At 45.1% G+C, this 25,458-nt stretch overlaps 2 protein-coding genes across 8 annotated transcripts in view; one reads left to right on the top strand and one right to left on the bottom strand.

Annotated features, from left to right (window-relative positions):
* The window catches only part of DUSP29 (dual specificity phosphatase 29), a 30,339-nt gene extending 28,295 nt beyond the window's left edge, over nt 1-2,044 (top strand). For both annotated transcript variants that reach the window (XM_062215052.1, XM_062215051.1), the window contains one exon: nt 314-2,044. In XM_062215052.1, the coding sequence (XP_062071036.1) occupies nt 314-444 (131 nt within the window). In that variant the 3' untranslated portion in view covers nt 445-2,044. The remainder of the gene's footprint in view (nt 1-313) is intronic.
* Nucleotides 2,045-2,374: 330 nt separating this feature from the next.
* KAT6B (lysine acetyltransferase 6B) overlaps nt 2,375-25,458 on the bottom strand; it is a 208,708-nt gene continuing 185,624 nt past the window's right edge. For all 6 annotated transcript variants that reach the window (XM_062215047.1, XM_062215046.1, XM_062215045.1 and 3 more), the window contains 5 exons: nt 15,866-16,097; nt 15,408-15,567; nt 14,472-14,810; nt 9,777-10,068; nt 2,375-6,084 (listed from right to left, as the gene is read on the bottom strand). In XM_062215047.1, coding sequence (XP_062071031.1) covers nt 3,530-6,084; nt 9,777-10,068; nt 14,472-14,810; nt 15,408-15,567; nt 15,866-16,097 — 3,578 coding nt within the window. In that variant the 3' untranslated portion in view covers nt 2,375-3,529. The remainder of the gene's footprint in view (nt 6,085-9,776; nt 10,069-14,471; nt 14,811-15,407; nt 15,568-15,865; nt 16,098-25,458) is intronic.

The following is a 25,458-nucleotide window of genomic DNA, read 5'->3' as shown; positions in this document are numbered from 1 at the left end:
GCACCCTGACCGGGACTAGAACCCGGTGTGCCGGCGCCACAAGGTGGAGGATTAGCCAATTGAGCCGTGCGCCGGCCAACTTAACAGTCTTCACAGCATCCTGTATTTATTAGCTAAGTCTTTGAATCAGGGAGGTGACAAGATCAGGCCTCGTCCCAGAGAGCAGTTTTAGGAAAACAAGCTGTGATTTGGAAAGACCTGGCTTTGCTTTCTCTCAGACTTTTAGCTGGGTGTTTTGGCCATTAAGTTAGCTTCCTTGAAGGCTCAGTCTCCTGATCTGTAACTTGGAATCAATGTCCCATTTGCTGCACAGGGCGAGTGCGTGGATCAAACGGAAGGACTGCTTTTGAAAACTCTTTGAGACAACATTGTGAGTCATTATTTCCGAAGCAGAAGGTCGGCCAGAGGGGCCAGTTCCTGCACAGCTGGGGAGGCACCACCTGAGCTATGAAAACACAAGGCTGACCCCAACTTAGGACCACTCTGAAAGCTAGTAGAAGAATACATTACTGGTTTTAGAAGACGTGCCTGTTAATGAATCTAACCCAACAGGACTCTACTGCGGTTCTGACGAGCCTATTCGTTTCCCAGGACGCTAGAGGTCACGTGCAGGTCTGACTTCTCCAGTGAGAGCCTGCGTGAGGGGTGTGCAGCTGCTGAAGCTCTTAGATCTGTAGTTTCTCCACTCTGCTAAGCCCTTCTGTCCCATCAAGCAATATTAGCACGTGGGGCCTACAGAGGAGCACCAAACCTGGGCACACTGCAGCCCCTTTGGGACCTGAGACTCGAGGTATCCCCAGTGCTGTTCTTAAGATTCTGGTCTGGTGGGTTTAAGGCAGAGTGACCGTGAGGCAGGCCGCAGCAGGGGCCATCAGACACCCCACAAACCCAAGGCCACTGTTAAAGACAACAGGGAGGAGAATCATGACCCCCAAAGACAAAAACAACTGAATACCTGCATCTCAAGCTGGGGGCTGTGGAGGCCCTGTGTGGTCTCTCCAGCGCAGACCAGACGGCTGCCAGCCTCCACCCTGCCACCAGGGCTGCACAGCCTCTTGCCTATGCAGCCTGCTGGGGCACCCAGGTCCCGAGCCACTCCTGACCTGAAGCAGTACACCATCACTCCCCACTGAGGACGGACTGTGCTTTCCTTTCCTACGGGCACAGGGCCTTAAAGGTTCTTTGCAGTACAGGCCCTTGTAGAAGTGTCTTCTTGGAAGCCTGCCCTTAGCCACTACAGGGACTAAAAGGCAAAACAAAACAACTCAGTGCACTTCCTTCTAAACCCAAACGGTGAGAGAAAGTAACGGTAGGGATGAGACCAAACTCCTGCTCATCTGCCCTCGCTCTGCATGGCGTCTCTGACTCTCACCGGTGTGCAAGCACCAACTATCTGTCTTCAGAATTCGGACCCACTTTGAAGTCTATGGTGTGTGTTAAACCAAGAACGGAAAAGCCATCTTGTCTTCCTCCAAGAGGTATAGAAGTGGTGACCTGTTTAACAAGAGAGGTGGAGCAGCCACGTGGAGGCGTGGAGAGCTCAGCAGGCCGATTTCATGTGGGTGCCACGTTAGGCATTTGCTCCTAGGCTTGTTGCTTGAGTAATCAAATGCCTTCACACTCAGACAGAACTCTCTGGAGGCCAGAGTATTTGTGAACACTCATTTTTTTGCCTTGTTTAAACTTTAGATGCTAAAGAAAACATACAATCAATCATTCACAACAAAGCAAAACTTTCATACCTTTTAAGAAAGTGATTTTTCAAATGTAGCATCCCAAATTGGGTGCTTTATTTTTTGGTATTCATCTTTATAAAAATGAAGTTTGCTACCACGGTACTAGACTCTGGGGTGTTTATACAAACTATGCAAATGAGGGAAATGGGTATTTGTGCGGGATCTCTTTGGAAATGAAGATCAAAGTCAAAAAGAAAAAAAACAAATTCACTTTATTTTAAAGACAATGATTGGCATACAGAAGGTATGCACTAGCATAAAATAAACTTTCATGAAAAGCATTAAAATCCATTATAAATTAATTTATTAAATAGGTATTTGGTATATGTGATGGTTTTATTAGATATTACTCTTATTTATTGCCAACCCCTCCCCCAAAGTCAAAACAAATCAGAAAAATCTCATAACTCCAATTTACACTAAATAATTTATTTTCCCAAAATGTGTATGTGTTTTGAGATGTGACACATGATACAGTTCAACTGGTCATTCTCTATCAATCATAATATGACAGGACACAAGAGGCTAAAAATGGCTCATCATAATTTATTTTATGTTAAAATGTACAGCTTTTTTTTGTTTTTGTTTTTGTTTTTTTGAAGTAACTGACTAAAAAGAGAACAGATAAATACAAGAGTGTCGCTGGCTCCTATTTTATACAAGGATTACGCCTCTCCTGCTTGGCCCTTACTGTCACCCTGTACAGGTACAAAGGCTACAAAAAAGGAAGCAATATAAACAGACACAAATAACTTTTTTGCTTTTTTACATGCGATTTGTAAGCTTAGTTTGAGCTATTCACAAGCTACTTCTCTATTTTTCCTTAAAAAATAACTCCAATATTTTATAAAGATAGAAAAATCTACAGATGGAATGAAAATGTAAAGTTAGAGGCATTTCCATAAAATAGCAACTTTACACCAAATTCACTATTTTTTTTAAATCCTGCCAAGTATTTGGACATATATGAAATGTTTCAAAACCTGACAGATAAACACTGAGATATGCTTCATTCAATAAACAGAAGTCTGCATTTATAAAACAGAAAGCTGCCTTTTTTCCCCAAAGAAATCTGTCACCAAAATGGAAAAGGGTCTCAACTTTACACCAAACATTTAGCAATAAAACCCTTTTAACTAACCAAATGGGAATAGCTTTTATAGCTCTTTACAGTTTTATAATTAACAAAAATATAGTTTTTTTTAAACCCTCAAATTAGGGCACCCTAATCAAGGCAAAAAACTTAAGAAATGGCTTACTGTTAGCACAACACTTGTACAGTACTACAAAATGCACTGTCACTAACAAAGACATTAGCGGCATGCTGAAGTGTCACCTTAAACAAAATATACAATAACTGAAAGGCTAAAGGCATTTACATGGAGTGGACGGGGAAGGAAAAAAAAGCTCTAGGTTCCATATTAAAACAGAGAATGGGGGGCTGGATATCCACATTGTTTAATGGTAGCAGGCACAGCAAGTGGCTGCCTCCAAACTGTAGTCCAAAGAGAGGCCTTTCTTTGCAGAGAATTTCATATAAAAGTTAGTAACAGAAACAAAGGTACCAAAAAAAAAAAAAAAAAAAAAGAAAGAAAGAAAGAAAGAAAGAAAAACAACTTGTATAAGGCTTTCTGCTGCATACAGCTTTTTTTTTTTTTTTTTAAATAAATGGTGCCAACAAATGTTTTTGCATTCACACCAATTGCTGGTTTTGAAATCGTACTCTTCAAAGGTATTTGTGCAGATCAATCCAATAGTGATGCCCAGTGGGCTCTGTGGACTGCCCACATTGTCTACCTTCTCATGTAGGACCCATTGAGAGATTGCTTGGACATGCCCGTGTTCATGTAGCCGTGATGCCCGGGGGCTGTGTACATCATGTTCCCGTGGGGCGGGGTCTGCATTGGCTGCTGGGCATATGGCTGGGTTCCCATCATGCCCATCTGCATCTGCATAGGGTATTGGGGTGTTTGATTCATGTAGCCATGATTGCTGTGGTAGCCACTGTTCATCATTGGCTGGGACATGCTGTACCCATTCATGGCATTGAGCGTGTTCATGTTCATGTTCACAGAGTTGACATTGTAGGCTGGGGCTGGCATCAGGTTCACACTCATGTTCATGCCTCTTTGCATTGTTAAAGTCCGTGCAGGACCCTGCATGGCTACAGTCTGGGAGCGCCCATAGATCTGTGACTGATGGGGGGCAGTGCCGGGTGACAGAGATGCCGACTTGGTTCTCATGGACACGTGGCTCTTGCTGGCAATCTGGGTTTGCAGTCTTTGGCTGTGGGAGATGCCAATATTTGATGCAGCCATGTTTCGTTGCAAAAGAGGTGGCGGCAGATTCATTGGAGGAGGAGTCAGGTTGGGGGGTGGGGTCATGGTAGCTTGTGCTTGGGGTCCCCCAGGGACGGAGTGTGGAGACTGAGAAAGCTGAACAAGCCCTGTGTTACTTAATGGTGCGGACAAAGAGGCACTGTTTGCATAGGAAGTCACAGCAGCGGAGTGGCTGTAAGGCAATGAATGATCAATAAGTGTGTTAGTTAACTGCTGTAGTTTGGCAAGGCTGAAGGTGGCAGACGGCTGTGGGTAATGCCCAGCCCCAAAATCACTTTGACCCATGCGCTCATATAAGCCAATGTTGGCGTTGCCTGTCTCAGGGATTTCAGCCAGCTGCATTGGTGGGGTGAAGTTAGCAGCCATGCTGCACTGAGCCAGCTGCTGACTGCTACTGGGAGGCCTCTCCACCACACAGCCTTGAGGAGACTTGACGCTGCAGGTCGGGGGGGAGCTGATGCTGGTCTGCTGCAACATGCTGCAGCTCCCGCTGATGTTGGACATCTGCTGGGTGACAGCACAGCTGCTCTGTGTCAGACTGCTGGAGGTGAGGTTGCTGTAGGAGCAGCTGTTCTGTGAAGAACTGTTTCCACAAATGCTGCCGCCCATAGTAGAATCATAGCTGCTTGGGTTTTCATAGTTCTCAGTTGTGCTCTCGATGCTGCCCAGATCACTAAATCCACTGTCTACGACTTGCTGTGAATGATCTGACACTGAGGGAACATCCATCATTGGACTGGTTTCCATGTTCTGCAAAGACGGCACGGAGATGGCACTTTGATCTGGGCTGATTTGGGCATAGCTGTTTTCCAGGGCAGGGACACTCGGGCTATTGACGGAGCGTACTGACTGGCCAGGGTGGGAATGGACAGAGGAAACTGGGCTGCTGTGGTCTGATTGTTGGCAGTCATCCAGAGTAGTGGCAATCTGTGGACTTTGGTCTGCGTGGGTGTAGTTCTGTAGGCTTCTACAGGCTTCTTGAGTCTCGGCACAATCCTGAAAGGTGTCGTCCTGTTCCCTGTTCTGCTGGGTCAAAGACTGAACTGCCTGGACCGTCTCAGAGTCGATTTCCACCGGGGCTGTGTTTCCCTCTTTGAACTCAGGATCTGCTTCTCCGCTGTCCTTTGGGTCCTGCTTCTGTACCTGTTCTGAGGGCTCCTCATCAGATTCAGGTGCAGCCTCAGTGTCCCCAGCAAGCTCCTTAGGCTCACTGTTACATGGAGCAAGGTCAACGCCACAGTCCATCAAAACCTCTGGGTTTGAATGACCAGGCTGAACACTAAGGTCTAAAAAAGCCTCCTGGTTTTCCAGTTCTTCTTTGAAAGGTTCTCTTGGGAGTTCTTCCTTCTCTGCTCCAGCAGACTCCATGTGACTGTCGTCTTCGTCATCCGCATCATGGTCCTCATTGTGAGCCGGCTCTTCCTCCTCTTCCTCCTCCTCTTCCTGATCATCCAAATGCACAGAGCCGTCTTTCTCCATGCAGACTTCTGGGTCCTCCTTTTCCTGACCCTTAGCACCACCTGGGTCTTTTTCCATATTCACTTCTTCGTCTTCCTCCTCCTCCTCCTCCTCTTCTTCCTCCTCCTCTTCTTCCTCCTCTTCCTCCTCCTCCTCCTCCTCCTCAGGTTTGATCAGCGCACTGTCCGGTTTTTCTCCTGGTGATTTAGTTGGACTCGCAGGTGCACAAGTTTCTTCTGTCCTGCTTTCATCCCGAGGCAGCAGAGCGTCCGCAGTCTCCTCGACCTCCTGCTCAGTCCCGCCGGGAGCGGGGCTGCCTCCGTCTCCTGACGTCTCCTTCAGCTCTTCGCTCGTCACCTGGTCATCAGGTTCCATGGGCGTTTCTGGTGGCGTGTACAAATTCAGTTTAAATCCAGTCTTCCTCTCTTTGTTTTGCCTCCACTTAGAAAGCCCATGCTTCGTTCCTTTTGGCCATACTTGCTTGCACTTTAGAGGTTCAGGATTGTCTTTGCTGCCTTCTTTCAAGTTATTTGCTTCGTCGTCCATATTATCTTAATGAAAAGACAGAAGGGGGAAGGAACAAAGAGTCTTAGACAACTTGAATTCATTACTCTATAACAATTACCAAACATTGCTTTTGTTTATATTTTAAGAGTTGGTGGTCAAGATAAAACCAAGAGTAAAGTAACATAATATTGTGGCATAACCCAAGTGAAAAACCTAGGCCTTTTGGAAAATATTTGAATTTATCAAAGATTATATTCTCAGATGCAAAAGCCCAGAGTTCCAAAATGTATTAAAAAATCGAATTTGAACTTTTAGAAATTAGGCAATATGGAGAAAGGGCTTAATGCTAACTTCTGTCCAAGGTACCGCTGTACTAGCCAAATGTGAACTGTTGGGTTGCAGACATTTACTGGATTTAAATGATCTCAAATGACATTCACTTCAATCTGAATATACTGTTTGTCATAAAAATAAATCCTATACCTCTAAAAATAAATGAACAAATAATTAAATGCCCAGAACATAAATTTCTTGGATCACCATTTTTGCATGAAACAATGAAATTACTATTTAAAACATAAGTATTCTTTAATTCTGTCTACACTGTGTTTTAAATCAGTTTGCTGTTGATATGCAAGATTTGAACATTAAAGACAGTTAAAAATAAATAATAATTGTAAAGTCCACTTCAGTTCAGCCAACCTTGTTTTTAAGATTTATTTTATTTATTTGAAAGGCAGAGTGCAGGGAGAGAGAGGGAAAAACAGATATCTTCCATGTGCTGACTCACTTCCAAATGGCCGGGGTTGGGCAAGGCTGAAGCCAGGAGCCTGGAACTCTCCTGGGATCAGGAGCCTGGAACTCTCCTGGCAGGGGCTGAGGCACTAAGGACATCATTTCCTGCTTTCCCAAGCACCTTAGCAGGCAGCTGGATGGGAAATGGTACAGCTGGGTCTTGAACCAACACCCCTATAGTATACAGGCATTTTAGGAGGCAGCCTGACCCACTGTGCCACAATGTGGGCCCCTAACCTCATTTTTATTATACGTATACGTACATGTGAATCTACACACACGCGCGCACACACACACTATTTGGGAACAAATAAATAGGTGAATAAAATATTTGTATAAAATATTCAAGTCTCAAGATCTTCAGAAAATTAAGGACCACACCAGTCTCTGAGAGTCAGTAAATTTAAAGGAAAAACTTTATAAAGAGTGTAATAACGCTATTACAAACAGTGTGTTGGAGAGCAAAAGTAGATCTAACAATCACGCTGGAACAGATACCCTTTTTGCCAGAATGAAATGATTTCTAATCCAGCATGCACCTGTCAGGACAAGCTCTGGCTTATTTACATAATAAAAGAAGCACAGATACATTGACCTGAAGGCCTCACATTCAAACTGCCGGGCCCAGAGCTAGGCATATGTGATGGACTGATTCCCTCAGAGGTACCCACACCGAAGCCCTAGTTAACAGTCATCTCGAGATGTTCAAACTGGTTCCCTTCTAGTCACAGTGGCAGGCAGTAGCCAAGCAGTGCCCCTGGAGTCCATATTCTTATTCTACAGGCCACGGGGCCTCCCAGCTTCTGTAGGGACACTTCCCTAAACTGGGAGATGTTTTCAAATTATTATTTTTTATGATTTATTTATTTATTTGAAAGCTAGATTTAGAGAGAGAGGAAGAGAAAGAGAGAGATCGGTTGATCTTTTATCTACTAGTTCACTCCCTAGATGGCTGCAACAGCCAGTGTTGGGTGAGACTGACGCCAGGAGCCAGGAGCCAGGAACTTCATCCAAGTCTCCTACATGGGCGCAGAGGCCCAGGAATTCGGGCCATCTTCCACTGTTTTCCCAGGCCATTAGTGGGGAGCTGGATTGGAAGTGGAGCAGCCAGGACTCGAACCAGCATGCACATGGGATAATGGCACTGCAGGTGGCAGCTTTACTTGCTATGCCACAGCGCCAACCCTCTTTCCAATTATTTTTAAGAAGGAAGAAACTGAAAGGAGTCAAGTTAATACAGCCACTAGGAATGTTTAAAGATAAATGTCATGAAGTGGGGAAGGAAAACAGGGACAATCCGTTCACAGGCTGCAGAGCAGAGAGCCAGTAGTAATGCTCGAGTTCCACACACACAGAGACCCACACACACAGAGACCTCTCGTTGCAGTTTGTTTGTTTAAAGAAACCAAAGAACAAGGCTTGCTTCCTCTATACCCAGGACAAGAGGTCATTCCCTTAGCAAAATACTACTGTTTGCAGCAACAGTGTTTCTGTTCGTTAGGAAAGTCAAGATGTGTGCCTGGTGTGGTGCACTGCATGTGAGTGCCGATTCAAATCCTAGCTGCTTCAGTTCCAATCCAGCTCCCTGCTAATGTGCCTGGGAAAGCAGAAAGCGGTGGAAGTTGGGCCAAGTGCTTGGGTCCCTGCACCCATGTAAGGGACCCTGATGAAGTTTCTGGTTCTTGGCTTTGGCCTGGCCTAACTTTGGCCATTGCAGCAATTTAGGGAGTGAACCAGTGAATAGAAGATTCTTTGTCTCTGCCTCCTCTCTCGTGACTCTGGTTTTTATTAAAAACAAAAAGAAGTCAAGATGCATGCTTATGTTCTTAAAAACTGGCTTTTCAAAAGCTATAGTAATACGTCTGCTTTCCAGGGAAATAAGACAGCCTGTTTCCCTAGAATGGAGTAAGTTCCCAGTGGTCATTTCATCTGGAAAGGGACTGCACAGTTCCTAGCCTGTCGGACAAGGGGTGGTTACTTTTAAATTAGGCATCAAAGAAAATTCACTGGTGTTTAGTGGTCCCTCCCCCCGCCCCCGCCTCCGAGGATGGAGTTCCTTTCAGGTTAAGAGGAACGACAATTTCCTAAATTTTTTCTGTATCATTAAAAGTAATACTGATGGTATGGATAAGCCTAGATGATGATGACTCTTTTTTTTCTTAAAGACTGATTTTAAAGGCAGATTGACAGAGACAGAGAAAGAGAGAAAACTTATATTTACTGGTTCATATCACAAATGGCTGCCACAGCAGGGGCTGGGCCAGACTAAAGCCAGGAGCAAGGAACTCTGTCCTGGTCTCCGAATGGGCAAGCAGGGACTCAGGTAAGTGAGCCATCATCTGTCGTTTCCCTGTCCCATTAGCAGGGGGCTGGATGGGAAATGGGGGAGCTGCAATTCAAACTGGCACTCTGACGTGGGATGCAAGTATCCCAACCGGAAGCTTACGCTGCTGCTCCATGCCTGCCCTTAGATGACTCGGTGCTGTATCCTCAGACCTTCGTGCCTACTGACACACACCATCAATGCACTAATATTTGTTCTCCAGGAAAAAAAGAAACTATCACATTCTATGCCCATATTTATGATAACACACTCCTTGATTTCAGAAATATTAAATGTGAAAAACATCACAAGTTATAACTAAGCAAATGCAATGTGTTTCTTACTGATAGACTTCCAAGTTATGGGTGAAAGCTAATTTCTGGAATGAATAATGAACCCACCTATATAAACGTTCTGGCTTTGGAAGCTGTTTAAACGGAGAATTCAATTCCAGGAAGACAGAGCTAGAACCTTTTACGAATGAGAAAGAACAGAGCAGCTCTTGTCTCAGGTGTGTAGGCCAACCTCACAAATGCCTTTGTGTCTAGCTGTAGGAGCCTGCTCTTGGGCAGCGTGTCACACTGAGACATTCACAGGGCTCACAGTTCTGCTACTTACTTCTACAAGCATCGGTATTCTTAAAGCAATGATTGTCTTTTCCTTCCTCTTCCTCTGTTGATTTTTTCTTCCCAGACTGGTGTTGGAATGCTTTTCTCAGGACTGGCTTCCTGCCGTCTTCCTCCACTTCAATCTCACAGGTAGGCTCCAGCTGCGGCATCGGCCTCTCTTCATCTGAGTTGTCAAAGGGCTCATTCAGCACTTCTGTCGTCTCAGAAATGGTCTCAGTTGTTACACTGCTGTTGATCCTCCTGCGTTTACGACCCCTTTTCTTCTTCAGTATAAAAGGCCTCTGAAATTAATTCCAAGCATAATACATTAAGAGCTCATGAGCAATTAAATGGGTGGGCCGATAAGCGGCAAACGTGTACTGAACGTGTCTGAGAACGTACATGTGAAGACTTCTGTAGTGTCTTTGTAGCTGACCTTCCGTGTGATGTCTAACATCCCTCTCAGGCACCAACTACACAGGCAAGTGTTTTCCAAATAAAACAGCTGTTTACTCAAGCAGATGCTTTGAGAGGGAACATCCTAACAGCCTGACTGTAGATTTTAAAAGCTAAGCTTTGCTCTTCTGGCACGTGTTTTCCAAGTGTCTGGCTTCAATATCCCATACATCATAGGCATTAAGGTCACCACAGACCTCAGTGTTTCTTTGATTGTTACAATAATTAACTAGCCATCAGGCCACTCATTTCACACTTGGGGAACTGTTTAAAGAGGACCTAAAATACCCAAAGTATTACAGGAACCATGATGATGTAAAGGCTGACCTATCTACACCTACCTCTCTGAACTTCAGGAACCCCGAAAAAGAAAAGAAGGAGAAAATACCTTAAGAAAAGACAATTCTACATTTGAATTATCAGCAGGCATGTAATAGTGGCTGCTGGAATCTAAGCAAATAATTTTGCAAAGTATTTTAATACAGAAGGCATGTACAAAGGTTAAAAGAAATTAAGGTCTCGGGCAGGCATTGTGCACAGCAGGTTGAGCTGCTGGAGGAGTGCAAGTTCAAGTCCTATCTCCTCTGCTTCTGATCCAGTTTGCTTCTAATGCATCTGAGAATTCAGCATGATGGTCTATGTACTTGGGTCTGTGCCACCCACATGGGAGACCCAGATGGAGTTCTAGGCTCCTGGCTTCAGCCTGGCCCAGTCTTGGCTGATGTGGCCATTTGAGCAGTGAACCAGTGGATGGAAAGTATCACTCTCAGGGCTGGCGCTGTGGTGTGGTGGGTGGGGCCACTGCCTACAGTGCTGGCATCCCATGTGGGCGCTGGTTCGAGTCCTGGCTGCTCCACTTCTGACTCGGCTTTCTGCTGTGGCCTGGGGAAAGCAGTAGGGCATGGCCTGGGTCCTTGGGCCCCTGTACCCGCGTGAGAGACCCTGGGGAGGCTCCTGGCTTTGGATTGGGGCAGCTCTGGCCGTTGCGGCCATTTGGGGAGTTGAACCAACAGGTGGAAGGAAGACCTCTCTCTCTCTCTCTGCCTCTCCTTCTCTCTGTGTAACTCTGACTTTCAGATAGATGGATAAATCTTTTAAAAAAATTACCACTCACACTCTCTGTACATATATATATAAATATATACCCGTTTCCTCATTACTCTCTTTAAAATTAAATAAACTTTAAAAGACACAGAATATCTACCTTATTTAAAATATAAAAAATATTTTTCTAGTTCCACTGAAGTTTGGCACTAATGACTCTCCATAAATGCAATTATAATTTCTTACCCAAGCAAAAATGTACTTAATGACACGAAGTCCAAATGAGGAGTAACAGGTAAATCTGATGTAATCTGTCAGTAATGAGCCTAAAAACTGTTGAAAACACACTGTAAAAACAAGTTAATATGCTTTATTAAATGGCAACTTCCAGGTAAACTGTGTCTAAGAGTTGTAGTACCTTAGATTTTTTTTTTCCTTAGTATTTTATTCTTTGAGAGGCAGAGAGACAGAGCTTCCATCTGCTGGTTTACTCCCCAAACAGCCACAAGGGCCACAGCTGAGCCAGGCAGAAGCCAGGAGCCAGGAGCTTCATTTGGGTCCCCAACATGGGTGCAAGGGCCCAAGCACCTGGAACATTTTCCATTGCTTTCCCAGGCACATTAGCAGGGAGCTGGATGGGAAGTAGAGCAGCTAGAACTCGAACCAGTGTCATTAAGGGATGCTGGTGCTGCAGATGGCAGCTTAACCCATTATGCCACAATACAGGCTTCCTGTCTTACATTTTTAATAACGCTGATGTTCACCAAAGAACACACATAGACCTGTTAACTATATTCTGTGATTTAACATTTGTGGTCATTATACCCTGCCTCCACCAATCTGCTGTCCTATACAACCCATTAGAATTTTCTCAAACATGAGTGTGGCCAATATAAAGAGCTAGTTTTTGTTAAGAGTCCATTTATGTGACAGTAGTCCCTGTCATGCTCGGATGATTTTTTTTTTTTTTTTTTAAAGACTGACTCATTTATTTGAGAGTCAGAGGCATGGACAGAGAAAGAGAGAGAGGTCTTCTATCCACTGGTTTACTCCCTAAATGGCTGCAATGGCAGAAGCTGGGCGGACCCGGAGCCAGGAGCCAGGAGCTTCTTCCAGGTTTCCCATGTGGGTGCAGGGACCCAAGCGCTTGAGCCATCCTCCACTGCTTTTCCAAAGGAGCTGAATCAGAAGTGCAGCAGCCAGAATTTGAACCAGCACCCATATGGGATTCCAGAGCTGCAGGTGAAGGCTTAACCTACTACACCACAGCGCCAGCCCCATGCTTTGGTTTTTTGGTTTTTTTTTTTGATGTCTTAAGAGCCGTTTCTTTCATTAGAGTCATAATACACAAATATACTCCCCTTGTACAAAATTATATTTTATTCAGAAGCCTGAATCCACTTACAGGATGCTCCTTTTTTTAAAAAAAAAATATGTATTTATTTATTTGATGTCACAGAGAGAGAGGGGGAGAGACAGAGAATTTCCATCTGCTGGCTCATTCCCCAAATGGCCGCCAACAGCTGGAGCTGGGCTGATCCAAAGCTAGGAGCCAGGAGCTTTTTCCAGGTCTCCCAAGCAGGTGCAGGGGCCCAAGCTCCTGGGCTTACTACCTCCCTGCGGCCATCCTTCCACTGACTGCCATGCTTAGAAGAAGGATCACTGAGCTGGAAGAACAGCAAGTTCTTTGCCAGATACTACAAAGGTTGGCCTGGAGTCAGAGCTTTGCCTTGTATTGTCGTAAGTCTTATCTATGATAAATGCTATGGTCTGAATATGAATTTGCCCCCCAAACTCATACAGGACTTTAAAACCGGCCGGCGCCGTGGCTTAACAGGCTAATCCTCCGCCTTGCGGCGCCGGCGCACCGGGTTCTAGTCCCGGTTGGGGCGCCAGATTCTATCCTGGTTGCCCCTCTTCCAGGCCAGCTCTCTGCTATGGCCCAGGAAGGCAGTGGAGGAAGGCCCAAGTACATGGGCCCTGCACCCGCATAGGAGACCAGGAGAAGCGCCTGGCTCCTGGCTTCAGATCAGCACAATGCGCCGGCTGCAGCGGCCATTGGAGGGTGAACCAACGGCAAAAAGGAAGACTTTTCTCTCTGTCTCTCTCTCACTATCCACTCTGCCTGTCAAAAAAAAAAAAACAACAACAACAACAACAACACCCAAAGTCCTAAGTTAATGGTAGTTAAGAAGGTGGAAACTTGATCCAATTTTGGTGTTTAGTAGGGGGACAGACCAAATGGGAGATTCTTAAGTCATTAGTGGCATGGCCTTAGACTGTAGTTTTCACGAGAAAGTAGGTTATAAAAGCCTAAATTTGAGCCCAACCAGTCTCTTTGCTTCCTGGCTTGCCATATGATCCTTCCTCTACAGATGTTCCACCAACCCACCCACTGCAGAGGTCGAAGAATGGGACTGCCAGAACTTGCACTTGGAACCTTCAACACTGTGAGCTCAACAGACCTTTTCCTCATATAGTAAGCTGCCTCAGGTATTTCATTATAGTGATTGCTAACACACAAATAGCATCTGTTCCCTGTTTAAGTCACAGACAGATACTGCCGACAAAGATGTCATATCTTGGGTAAAAAATTACCTAAAGACAAAATCATTTTTTAAATTTTCTGTACCAATGGAGAGGATACAGTATATAAACCACCAGGCTACTAAGAATATTAAAAATTTCAGTGATGTATAATCAGCCACAAATGCAAAATATCCCTATCAGTGAGGTATCTCAAATACCATCCAACATCTGTACGCCAAAGACAAGAGAAAGAAACTACACCAAAAGCACTGGACTTGAGCACTTATCTGGTTTTGGAGCAGTCTCTATGAGCTGTGTGACCCTGAATAAGTCTCCTGGCTTCTCTAGGCCTCCAAGGGAGGTTTAAGCGCTCTCTGTGGCCCCTTTCGGTTTCTATAACCTGATTGACTGTACTCTTAGTTACCAGCAGGTGGCAGAGAGTGCTAGATTAGGAATCCAGCCTGCCCCTGGATTCCTGTCACAGCAGTAACAAACCTCAAAAAGTTAAACACGATCACAAATGGTGAGATGCATGTCAAGGTATCATCAGTGGGAGACTGGGTACACAGCAACATCACGTACAGCCAAAGAACAGAGAGTGAAACAAATACTGATCCATAGAATGTTTGCAACAAGTGAAAGCGACTCACAGACTGAAAATCTAAGAGACACATACCTTTCTCTTTATGGCAACTGACTGTGGCTTAGTTAGTCGTGGGGGAGAGCTCTGAATATTCTCTTCCTCCTCCTCCTCCTCCTCCTCTTCTTCTTCCTCCTCTTCTTCTTCCTCCTCTTCTTCTTCCTCCTCCTCCTCCTCCTCCTCGTCTTCACTGCTCTCTTTCGACAGCTCCATCAGCTGCCCTCGCTCCCCTGCCACTGGCCGGCTCTCCGGGGAATGCAGATACTTATTTTTCGATTGTACTTTTGCAGGTGATTGCCTACTGTTTGCTCTAGATGACAGGATTTCTTGCTCCTCCTTTTCCCAGCAGCTAGCTTGTTCCATCAGCCGCTCAGCCTGAGGGGAGGGGTAAAAATGGTGGGCCAGTGAGAGGGCAGTTACGCATCCAGACCCTCTAACAGGATCAGTGGCAAAGGGCTTCTATGACAGTTCTGAGCAGGACAGCCAGCCAGTCATGCAAATGCCAGCTGTCTCATCTCAGGACCCTTTTGCATCAGTTAGGATAACAAATCAAAGAAGATTGGGTTTCATGGGATATTTAGTGGTATTAATGATGCAGCGAATTGATTTGAGTTCTTTATCACTACAGTACATGCTCACTGGCATGGAGCACTTTAAGCAAGTTCATAAACACAAAGAATCGATTGACATTGCAGCCTTGGAGCTCAGCACCAGATTTGATCTGATTACATGCTGTCAGCAGTGAAAAATGTTGCTTTATGATCAATGATAAACGTTTCATTTTTCATACTCAATTCAATAAAATTATCATGTCTTACCATGCAACCTCAGTTAGTATAAATTAGTGCCATATCATTTCACAAGTTCTCTCTACATAAGCAAGCTTTTGACAATGATTTTAATGACTTTCTTAGCTTAAGAAAGTTACAAGATTCAAGTTTTACAGCTCAGGATGACAAAGCCAATCATTACCTCTTTCTCAGCTTCTCGCTCTTCTTCAGAAACTGCAGCATTAGAAATTAAAATTGGGGTCCACCTCAGACTTTCTGGGTCAAGTTCATTGGTTCGGGAACAGGTCTTCAGCTTTTCCATGTGGCCCAATATCAACTTTTCCCGTCTAATGATGACAAATCTGTAATGTGACAACAAAGTGCAATCAAAAGCTGAAATTTCATTTTACTTTCTCACACTGGCAATATGCTAGCACTTCCATTAACTGGGTTAGGAAAAATCAGAAACACTGTCAATCAAAGGGCACAGCAAATTAAAATTCAACCAGCAAAAAGGTAACATTTCATGTTTTCTTTCTATAGGAAGGGTTTTGAAAGCACCATGAGAGAATCTTACGGAATGAACGTGCTTAACTTCCAGGAACATCTCTGGTGTGACGTCTGAGAGGCAGCGGTGCCACCCAGGGGCCTGGCGCTCACCTGCCGTCTCTCTTGTCGATCATGTGGAGATGCTGCAGAGTGGTGGCGATGTCGTGTGGGCACATGCCCGTAGCTCTGCTGATGGCCTTGATGCTGATGTGCCTCTCGTGGTGTTGGTAGAGATATTCTAAGATGACGCTTTTCCAATAGGCCAGGTAGGAGAGGCGGCCCAGATCGGAGAGTGGCTTTTCAGGTGACCCCGCCTGGCCTTCTCTTCTAGAAAGCAAGTAGCCTAGGGCAGAAAAAGCAAAAGTCCATCTCACTGTGTCATTTCCAGAGCTTGGACAGGAGCCACTAGAAATAATTTAAGTAGCAACAAGCTAAAGACATCGCATCAGAGGAGTGCATTGTTTTATGGAGCCTCTTATCAGATAGTCATTTGATCTCCAGGAAGTTCATGCTTCTGAATCTTTTAAAATGGCACCATCAGTCAACTCACGCACTTAGGAGTAGCATTCCAAACATCTATCATGGCATATTTAACAAAAACTGAAAGCTACGGTTCAAGACAGTACTTCTGGTAAGTCTCACCATACAACTATCCCGTCAGCGTCAGATGTTCTCAGAAACTAAATGCTGGGCTCTCACTAGAAATCCTGTTGAGGGACCACCCCAAACATTAATGGGCAAGTTGTTTTCCACAGGAAGGACCAAATGACCCTTTGACAGCTGGGTGTTAATAAAAGACAAGGGCCTCTGCTGACTCAGAGTCTACACGGCTCGTTACAGCTAACTAGCGGGCTGATCTGAAGCTTTGTTTCAGGACTCATGAAAGAATGTCTTTCATGTCAACTGCTGCAATTTCTATAAGGTCCACCAGTTCTGTTTTCATCTCTTTCATGGAAATTAATTTATAATCCAACCCCAGAATGTTGCTCCTGCAAAGTAGAAGAAAATTCCTTAAAACAAACTATGTCATGTACACTCAGAAAACTCCCAAGCACGTTAAGCTCCTGAACGCATTCCCCAGCATTGCTGTGAATGCTCCTTGGCGGAGGAACTTGAGAAAGAGGAAGACTTTAAACCACTTGAAGGTAATGAATGAAAGCTGGCGGCTGTCTCGGTAATTAAGAGCCACTTGCAGAGTAGAGAAGAAATGCTATAAACTAATGATGTCTACCTTGCTCTAATTAACTGTTTCAACAGCCTTACCTTCATGAACTTCCTAAATTTAAACAAACATCAACCACATACAGTAGGTGGCAGCAATTACAAAATCATGCCGCTCTGTAAACCACCCAAATCTTCAGCGTTCTTCTTTATCTCATTTCCAAAATGGCTGCATTCTCAAGAATTTTTTCAATTTTAGTTTTTTTTTTTTTACAAGCAGAAATCAATGCCTCTGATGCCTTTTCCTACCCTTCATAGTCACTGCAAACAATGCAGAAATATGAAAGAAGGAAGTCCAAACCCTATAGGGGTATAATCTCAGCAATTTGCATTTTGCTGGCATTAATTTGAACACTAAAATAAAGGTATAAATTTAACTTGAGGTTTTGCTGAAGTCTTGTGACTTATTTACCTGTTTAATTCACATTTATTCACAGTATTTGAACGCAAACAAGCTGCACAGCCTTTTCCAGTCACATCACTGCCGACATGTCATTCGGCTGCAGACTGAGGCTTTCAGTAGCAGTGTGTCGGGAATGCTAACACTGTGGCCGCTGTGCGGAGCCAGCCCACATCATGTCCTGTCAACAGAGGGAAGAGCTCTCCACCAAGGGAGCCCAAACCTCAGAACACAGATAATTGGCACATCCGTCACCTGCCTGCTAAGTGCCTGGCACACGCTGAGACATTTACTCAGTCGGCTGGAGGTCCAGCTCTGTGCTCCCACGGGGGAGACAACCGCAGCACCATGGATTTGAACCACTCCCTTTTGTCCATGAGATCCCACAATTAAAAGTCCCCTGCAGTGACTGTGAAGTCCCCGGGCTTTCACTGGCTCTTATCTGAACCCCCCAGTTGGGGACAAAACCCTCCCCCATCAGCCTGGCAGAAAGATCTCTGTCAACCAAAGTGCTCGGAATGCAATGCAGTGCTCCCTAACCTATGCTCCCTACTGCGATGGGCCTCCTTGCCAGCTGGCCCAGGCTCTTCTTTGTTCCGTCTTCTCTTCCCACATCCCTACTCTGGACTAAGAGAAGGCCAGAATCCTGAAAAAGCACAATTTACCCAGCGTTCATGTAGTCATACCCTGAGTAGTACAGTTACACCTTACAAAGTTCTGAGCCTAAACAGATTAGGCCACTCAAAACCGGCAGGCAGTGAGGCATGGGGAGCATTTAGGCGTGAACAGTTGTGCACCTGCTAACCGCACCACATCAAGTAGGTGTCTCTTGGGACACTGCCATGGACACCAACTGCAGTCTGATTGATAATGCCATCGAAGTGTCCTGGGGCCTAAGGAGGCAGAAGGGTGACAAGCCCAACAAGCAGAAGCATACCCTCAGACTGTGCTAGCAACGGCCAGGAGGAGACAGGGAGGCTGCTGCCACCTGCCTCAGAGCGGCCAGGAGGAAAGAAGTGCAAACCGGAGCTCCAATCAGAGTACATCAGGCAGGTTTTCAGGGATGTCATGCACCAACACTGCAGGGCACAAAAGGCCACTGGGTCCCAAGGCACTCTGCACGGCCTCTTCCCTCCGACTCATAAGACTCTCAGGGAACTTACGAGGGTGGAGGGATGGGTACTTATGCCGAGAGCCATCTGGAAGTTCACAAACCTCTTCCTGAAGGAGGAAGTTTCAGATTTAAGTAGAATCTATCAGAACACTCAAAATGATCAAGGATATGCTTTTGACTCCTCACTAGTTACGTGAAATCACTTGTAACATGTTAAACTACAAAGCTCAGAGGAAACCCTTGTCTATGCTGTCGTGCACTAGGTGGATGGAAGACAGAATCCCAATGTCCCCTGCAGCAGGCACTTCCCTCTGCTGACCTTCACAGCACAGGGTGTTTTCAGTAAGGCAGGCCTTGCCACTTTTTGTTTCTATGTTTTCCAGGCTCTTCAAAGCATAATTACAATATAGCCCATCGACAGAATTATCTTTGCTAAGAACATTTTCATTATTGACTAATTACAGATGTGGTGGTTTAAGTTACAGCTCTTAAATTTAACTTACCAAAAAGATTCCAAATAATTGATCTAAGATGCAGGGAAATAAAAAGCACTTATCTTGGAAGCCGGTGTATTATCCTGAGGCATCTGAAACAAGTACAATACACCTCTGGTGAATAGATTCCCATGATGCTCTGACTCCTCTTCCTAACTCAGGATATTTTCAATCAGAAAAACCTCAACTATCCCTGGGGAAACCTAGCTGTTTCAGAAGGAAAACAAAATGATGTTTGGAGGAGAAATCCCAGGAGCTGCAGTATAATTAATCGCTGGTGAAATTACTCCCTTGAACTTGTCTGTGAGCCAGAGGTGCTGGTGAATAGCACTTATTCTGTGAGTGGGAGCCATATAATTGAAAACCAAGAGGCCCAAAACCCCTCACCCACAACAACTATCCTCATTTACGTCACTGGAACCCACTACCCTGGGGAAGGTAAGGTCTGAGTCAGTGTATGGGTCACACACTTAATTCATAAAGATTATCAAGGTGTCTGCTAAAAGGCAAAGGAAAAACATGTGATGTCTACAAAAAGTACGCCTTTCTAAGCTATACTGTGTGGGACCTGAGGATACTTCACCTCTGTTATCCACTGTAGTGAGAGAATCAGTTCTCAGGTTGACCAGCCCTAATCCTCCTGGGGGCTGAAATGGTTAACTCAAATGGCAGAGTGCTGCCTCCAGGTAGACAAACCCATTATTAGGTTGAAGACAGAATCCTCCAGTCAAGGTCAAGATTTGTTTTTGCACTCAAATTCCCAAATTAAGAGCATAGTAATTGCAAGGTTAACTCTAATTTACTATGAAAATTCATTCCTTTTAAATGACTGAGCAAAAAAAAAAAAAGACTGATCTTCAAGATAGCAGACTGGGGCCCAGTGCTGTGGCCTCCCATATGGGCACGGGTTTGTGTCCTGGCTGTCTTCTGATCTAGCTCTCTGATATGGGGTGGGAAAGCAGTGGAAGATGGTCCAAGTGCTTGGGCCCTTGCACCTGTGTGGGAGAGCCAGAAGTTCCTGGCTCCAGCTTCTGTCCGTCTCTCCCTCTCTATCTATAACTCTCTCTCTCAAAAAAAGAGATTGCAGACTGGACCAGAAGTGCAATGGAATACTTTTCTTAAGCAAGGGGAGGGCAGTGAATAAGGGTCTCCCCCACAAAGGCAACCAGCCATCCCTCACCCTTGTATACCTCCATCTTCTCCACCTGACGCCAAACCATATGAACTTCCTCAAACACTTCCTATAAACTCTGGCGAGCTACTCACTCCCAGCTCCCATCTGTCTGGATTATGTGAGTTCAGGGTCACTGGCTGCTTTTAGGGGAAGATAATCTTTGAGGATTACACACCTTTCATCAGACACCTGTTTAGCTCAGCAAACTCTGCTGAAAGGTCCACAAGAGTAGACTGCACAGAGTTTGCAAGCGTGGGAACCGACGCCAGGCCAGGATTTATGGCAGCTCTCCTGCAGAGGAAGACGTGAAGATTCTGACTGTGTGTCTGTGCTCACGACAGCGACGCCCTGCTTGCCTGTTACGGTTTTCAAGGTGATCAACTGCACGAATGGCATGCTGTGTCTCTTCATCTAATTTTTGTAGTGACTTGGCAATTAGTGTCGGAAGAAGCTGAGCCTCAGTTTTCACATCAGCTTCAGATAGCACCAGTGTTTTACTTATGTGTAAAACATGATTCTTTTATCTAATGATTTGAAGAGCAGAGAGAAGACAGAGAACTCCCCTCAACTTCTCTCACTCCCTACATGCCCAAGATCCCCAAGTGTGGCTCTCCACACCTACAGCATCACCTAGGAACCTGCTGGACTACAGCTTCTCAGACCTACCGAATCCAAATCTTTAGGGGCAGCTCAGTACCTGGGCTTCCCTAGCACCCAGGTGATTCTGATGCACTGTTTGAGGACCAGTACTTTATACACTCTGTTTACTCTCTTCTGGAACTGCTGGTCTTGATGAAGATGTGGAAACCTCCTTGTGAAGTAGGCAGAGGGACTGACAGAGTAGACAGTGGTACTGAAGAAACACAAATGGGTGAGACCTCACTCAGCCCTTGCTGGAAAAGAACTGGAGAACGCCCTCCCTGAAGCCCCACCTGCCTGAAATTTAGTTTAGTGAAGCTGCCCAGTCACATTGCCTTTCTGATAGAACCTTTACTGGCCAATAAATCACTTTTGTTACTGCATGGATCCTGATCCAGATGCTGCATTTTTAACAAGTACCAATACCATGACCCACAATTAAACAGCAAGGGTTTGTACCTTAAATCTGTGGCTCTCAAATAATTTGGTCTAAGGACATCTTTACATTTAAAAAAAGTTACTTAGGACTCCAAAGAGCTTTTGTTTATAAGAGCTCTACTTGCAGATTTTACTGAGAAGTTGTATCACTGACAGATATTTATTAATTCATTTAAAGACTAACAATAACTCCCTTATGTATAACATAAATTTTTATGAAAAGAGTAACTACATCTTTTTTTTTTTTTTTACAGGCAGAGTGGACAGGAGAGAGAGAGACAGAGAGAAAGGTCTTCCTTTTTGGCATTGGTTCACCCTCCAATGGCCGCTGTGGCCGGCGCATCTCGCTGATCTGAAGGCAGGAGCCAGGTGTTTCTCCTGGTCTCCCATGGGGTGCAGGGCTCAAGCACTTGGGCCATCCTCCACTGCACTCCCTGGCCATAGCAGAGAGCTGGCCTGGAAGAGGGGCAACCGGGACAGAATCTGGCGCCCCGACCGGGACTAGAACCTGGTGTGCTGGCGCCGCAAGGTGGAGGATTAGCCTATTGAGCCGCGGCGCCGGCCTACATCTTCTAATATATAAACAAAATTATGAGAAGTTACATTTTTGCAAATCTCTCCAGTGTCTGGCTTATGAGAAGAAAGCAAGCTTCTCATATCTGCTCATATCTTCTCACATCTGCTATTCAAACTGCTGTGGTGTCATGGGTTACAAAATTTGTGGAAAACTCCACTGAACATTCATCAAAGAATGAGAGTAAAATGGAAAAATAACATATTAGTATTATTTTGAAAATAGTTATGACTGTGAAGGTTTGCTGGATCATACTCTGAGACCACTTACATTAAATAAAAAAGGAGAAAAATTTTGACAAGTTGGACACTTGGGCCACAAGTATTTTACCATAGCATGACAAATATCAAATACAGTATGCCAGATAACAGGAGGCTGTACAGGTTGGTTAAGAGCATGGGCTCTGGAGCCACAGTTCCTAGAAGGAATTGTTCCAGCATGTGCAGTTCTGTGACCTCAGGCAACTTATTTAACTTCCTTGACTTCAGATTCTTCATCCAAAGCATGCAAATAATAGAGGTGGGTGTTCGATCTAGTGGTTAAGACACCACTTTGGGCAGCCACATGTGCTCTTGGAGTGCTTGGGTTCAAGTCCCGGCTTGGATTCTGATTCCAACTTCCTGCTAATTAATGTGCACCCTGAGAGGCAACGGTGATGGCTCAGGTAGTTGGTCCTTGCCACCCACAAGAGAGACCTGGATTGAGTTCCCAGCTCCTGGTTTCAGCTTGGCTTAGCCACACCTGTTGCAAGCATTTGGGTTGGATTACTTTGTCTGTCTCTCTGCCTCCCAGATAATTAAAATAAAATTTGCCTATATATCTCTTAACAGTTCTAAGAATTAAATGAGTTATTACAAAGGCTGCAGAACAATGCTTGGCACATTACGGTTACCCTATGTAAGTATTAACTATTATTACTCAACTGAATAAATGAAATTTCAGGGTGGTCATTTGGGTGATTACAGATCCTTAATGTTCCTATAATTAGGTAACATTAAAAGAAATAACATTTGGACAGGAGGAAGGAGACAGACTGTTTTACAGTCACACTGAGAAGAGCTACCTTTCTTTCTTTCTTTTCCTACTTTTGCCCCCGGCACCTAAGAACCATTCCAATGTCCCTGACAGAAGCTCTCCAGCCATCCGCTTCTCTTCATAGCTAACCACTCAAATACAAATCGAATTAAAGGAAAAGACTATGAAAAAAACATTTCTGCCTCAGGAAGAGTCAAGAAACTGGCGAGTGAAAATTCCCAGCAAGCACAGTTCCATGATCCCAAATTCTCTTTGGCCTTTAAGTCCTTAACTTCAAGGACTACCCTTAGGAAACAGCAAGCCCATCAAACCACAAAAACAAAGACTGCTAAGGGCTTCAGCATAACCCAGAGACAGTCCCAGGACACATTAAACAAAGACCTAAATGTCTGAGGAGACTCAAATGTGTCTCTGGGAAAATGCCTGAGTGAGTGAAATCCAGGGAGTGGAGACAGCAGGTCTTTGGGGAAGGAAGGCTGCCCGCCCTGGGTCAATCTCAGTCTGTTTTCCTAAGTTCCCCTCTTATAGTTCTCTTTGTAAAGATCCCACAATCCCTTTGGCAGACTACTCCAGTGTTGAGCTGGATGGAGGAGGGGACCTCTGGCCAATCACACTGAATACCTCCTACTGTCTAACTCCACTCCAGAGAGGAAGAGTTTTTCCTTAAGATTCCCCCAGTGGATGGCATATGGATGGAAGGTGGATGACTTCCTTTGTGCTGTGAGGTATGGACAAGCTTATAAAACATGCTCATGTTTATCAGATGGTTTCCAAAGTTCTGTGAATGGATGTGGCCTCTGTTGAAGGAGGTAGTCATTCTGGATGTTAGTCACTCGGGGCAAGGATGGCATCAGCCAGTAGGATAGGGCATTCTGCTCCCGTGGCAGGACCCTGTGTTGAAGAGGGTGAATAGCAGTGGAAGCGAGCTGATGGCCACCGACAAACCCCTGTGAGACAGCCACGACCAAGGATGAGCCAGCGGTATTTTTTCTAACTGATATCCAGGGAGAATACCTCTCTTTATTGCTCCTTTTTGAATTCTCTTACTACCCTGGTTGCATATTAAAATCACTTGGGGGCTTTGAAAAAACTACAGATGGTGTGTCTCACCCAGCATCAACTCTTACATTCTCACCCAACATAATCCAATCTGATTTCCGATACATTATGGGTTACATTAAGGAAAGGGCCTGGAGATTATGGTTGGGCCAGAATATTAAAGGCAGTACAGCACTAACCCTGCTCTGGCAGCATGCCAAAAGGCTGTGATGGCAGTGGGGGTGCCAAGTGAGAAATTCTAGGTACAGGTAAATCTTTGGGGGAATGTAGAGTCAGAGTTGAGGCTAAGAGCAGGATGGCCTTCCAGCCATGAGCACTGCGTGATCTACTTCACAAAGTTTCTATTCGGGTTCAACATTCAACTGAGTACTTGTCAGTATATGATGTGTTACCTCATACAAAGCCCTGGTCTAGTCTATGACAAGAATCGTTTTTCTAAGAAGATGATAAATTTAGAACTAGCTGTGCAGGCATCAGCTCCTTGATAAGAAAACAAGCTGGGTTTGGCACTGTGGTATAGTGGGTTAAGCCATTGTCTGCAATGCCTGCATCCCATATGGGTACCAGTTCCAGTCCCTGCTGCTCCACTTCTGACCCAGCACCCTGCTAATGAGCCTGGGAAAGCAGCAAAAGATGCTTTACTTGGGTCCTTACCATCAAAGTGGGAGACTTGAATGAAGTTCCCACCTCCCAGCTTTGGCCTGGCCCAGCCCTGCATGTGTGCAGCCATTTGGGGAATGAACTAGTGGATGGAGATGGATTTCTCTCTTTTTCTCTGTAACTGCTTCACTGTCTTTCAAACAAATAAATTAATTTTAAAAAGCTACCTGGGACTCAGGATGAAACAATCATACAATGACAGATCACTTATACCCAATTTAAACTATTTGAGAAAGGCAAGAATGTTTAGAAATATGTTTACTGAGGAGCTGGTGTTGTGGCACAGTGGGTTAAGCTGCCATTTGTGATGGTGGCATTCTATACCGGAGTGCTGGTTCATGTCACAGCTGCTCAGTTTCCTGCTAATGCCCCCAGGAAGGTGGTGGATGAAGGCCAAGTACTTGTATCCCTGCCACCCATGTGGGAGACCAGAATGAAGTTTCTGGCTCCTAGTTTCACCCTTGACCCATCTGGGCTATTACAGCCATTTGGGGAGTGAACCAGCAGGTTCCCTCTCTCTGCCTTTTAAACAAATGAATATTTAAAATATATATTTACTAGGGGCCGGTGCTGTGGCATAATGGGTAAAGCTGCTGCCTGCAGTGCCAGCATCCCAGATGGGTGCCAGTTCAAGTCCTGGCTGCTCCACTTCCAATCCAGCTCTCCGCTGTGGCCTGGGGAAGCAGTAGAGGATGGCCCAAGTCCTTGGGCCCCTGTGCCCTCGTGGGAGACCTGGAAGAAGCTCTTGGCTCCTGGCTCTGGATCAGCCCAGCTCCAACCATTGTGGCCATCTGGGGAGTGAACCAGCAGATGGAAAACCTCTCTCTCTCTCTCTCTGCCTCTGCTTCTCTGTAAGTCTGCCTTTCAAATAAATAAAATCTTAAAATACACACACA

This window comes from Lepus europaeus, chromosome 17, assembly GCF_033115175.1.
Source record: "Lepus europaeus isolate LE1 chromosome 17, mLepTim1.pri, whole genome shotgun sequence".
NCBI classification, from domain to species: domain Eukaryota; kingdom Metazoa; phylum Chordata; class Mammalia; order Lagomorpha; family Leporidae; genus Lepus; species Lepus europaeus.
This window is presented reverse-complemented; position numbering and strand designations above follow the sequence as displayed.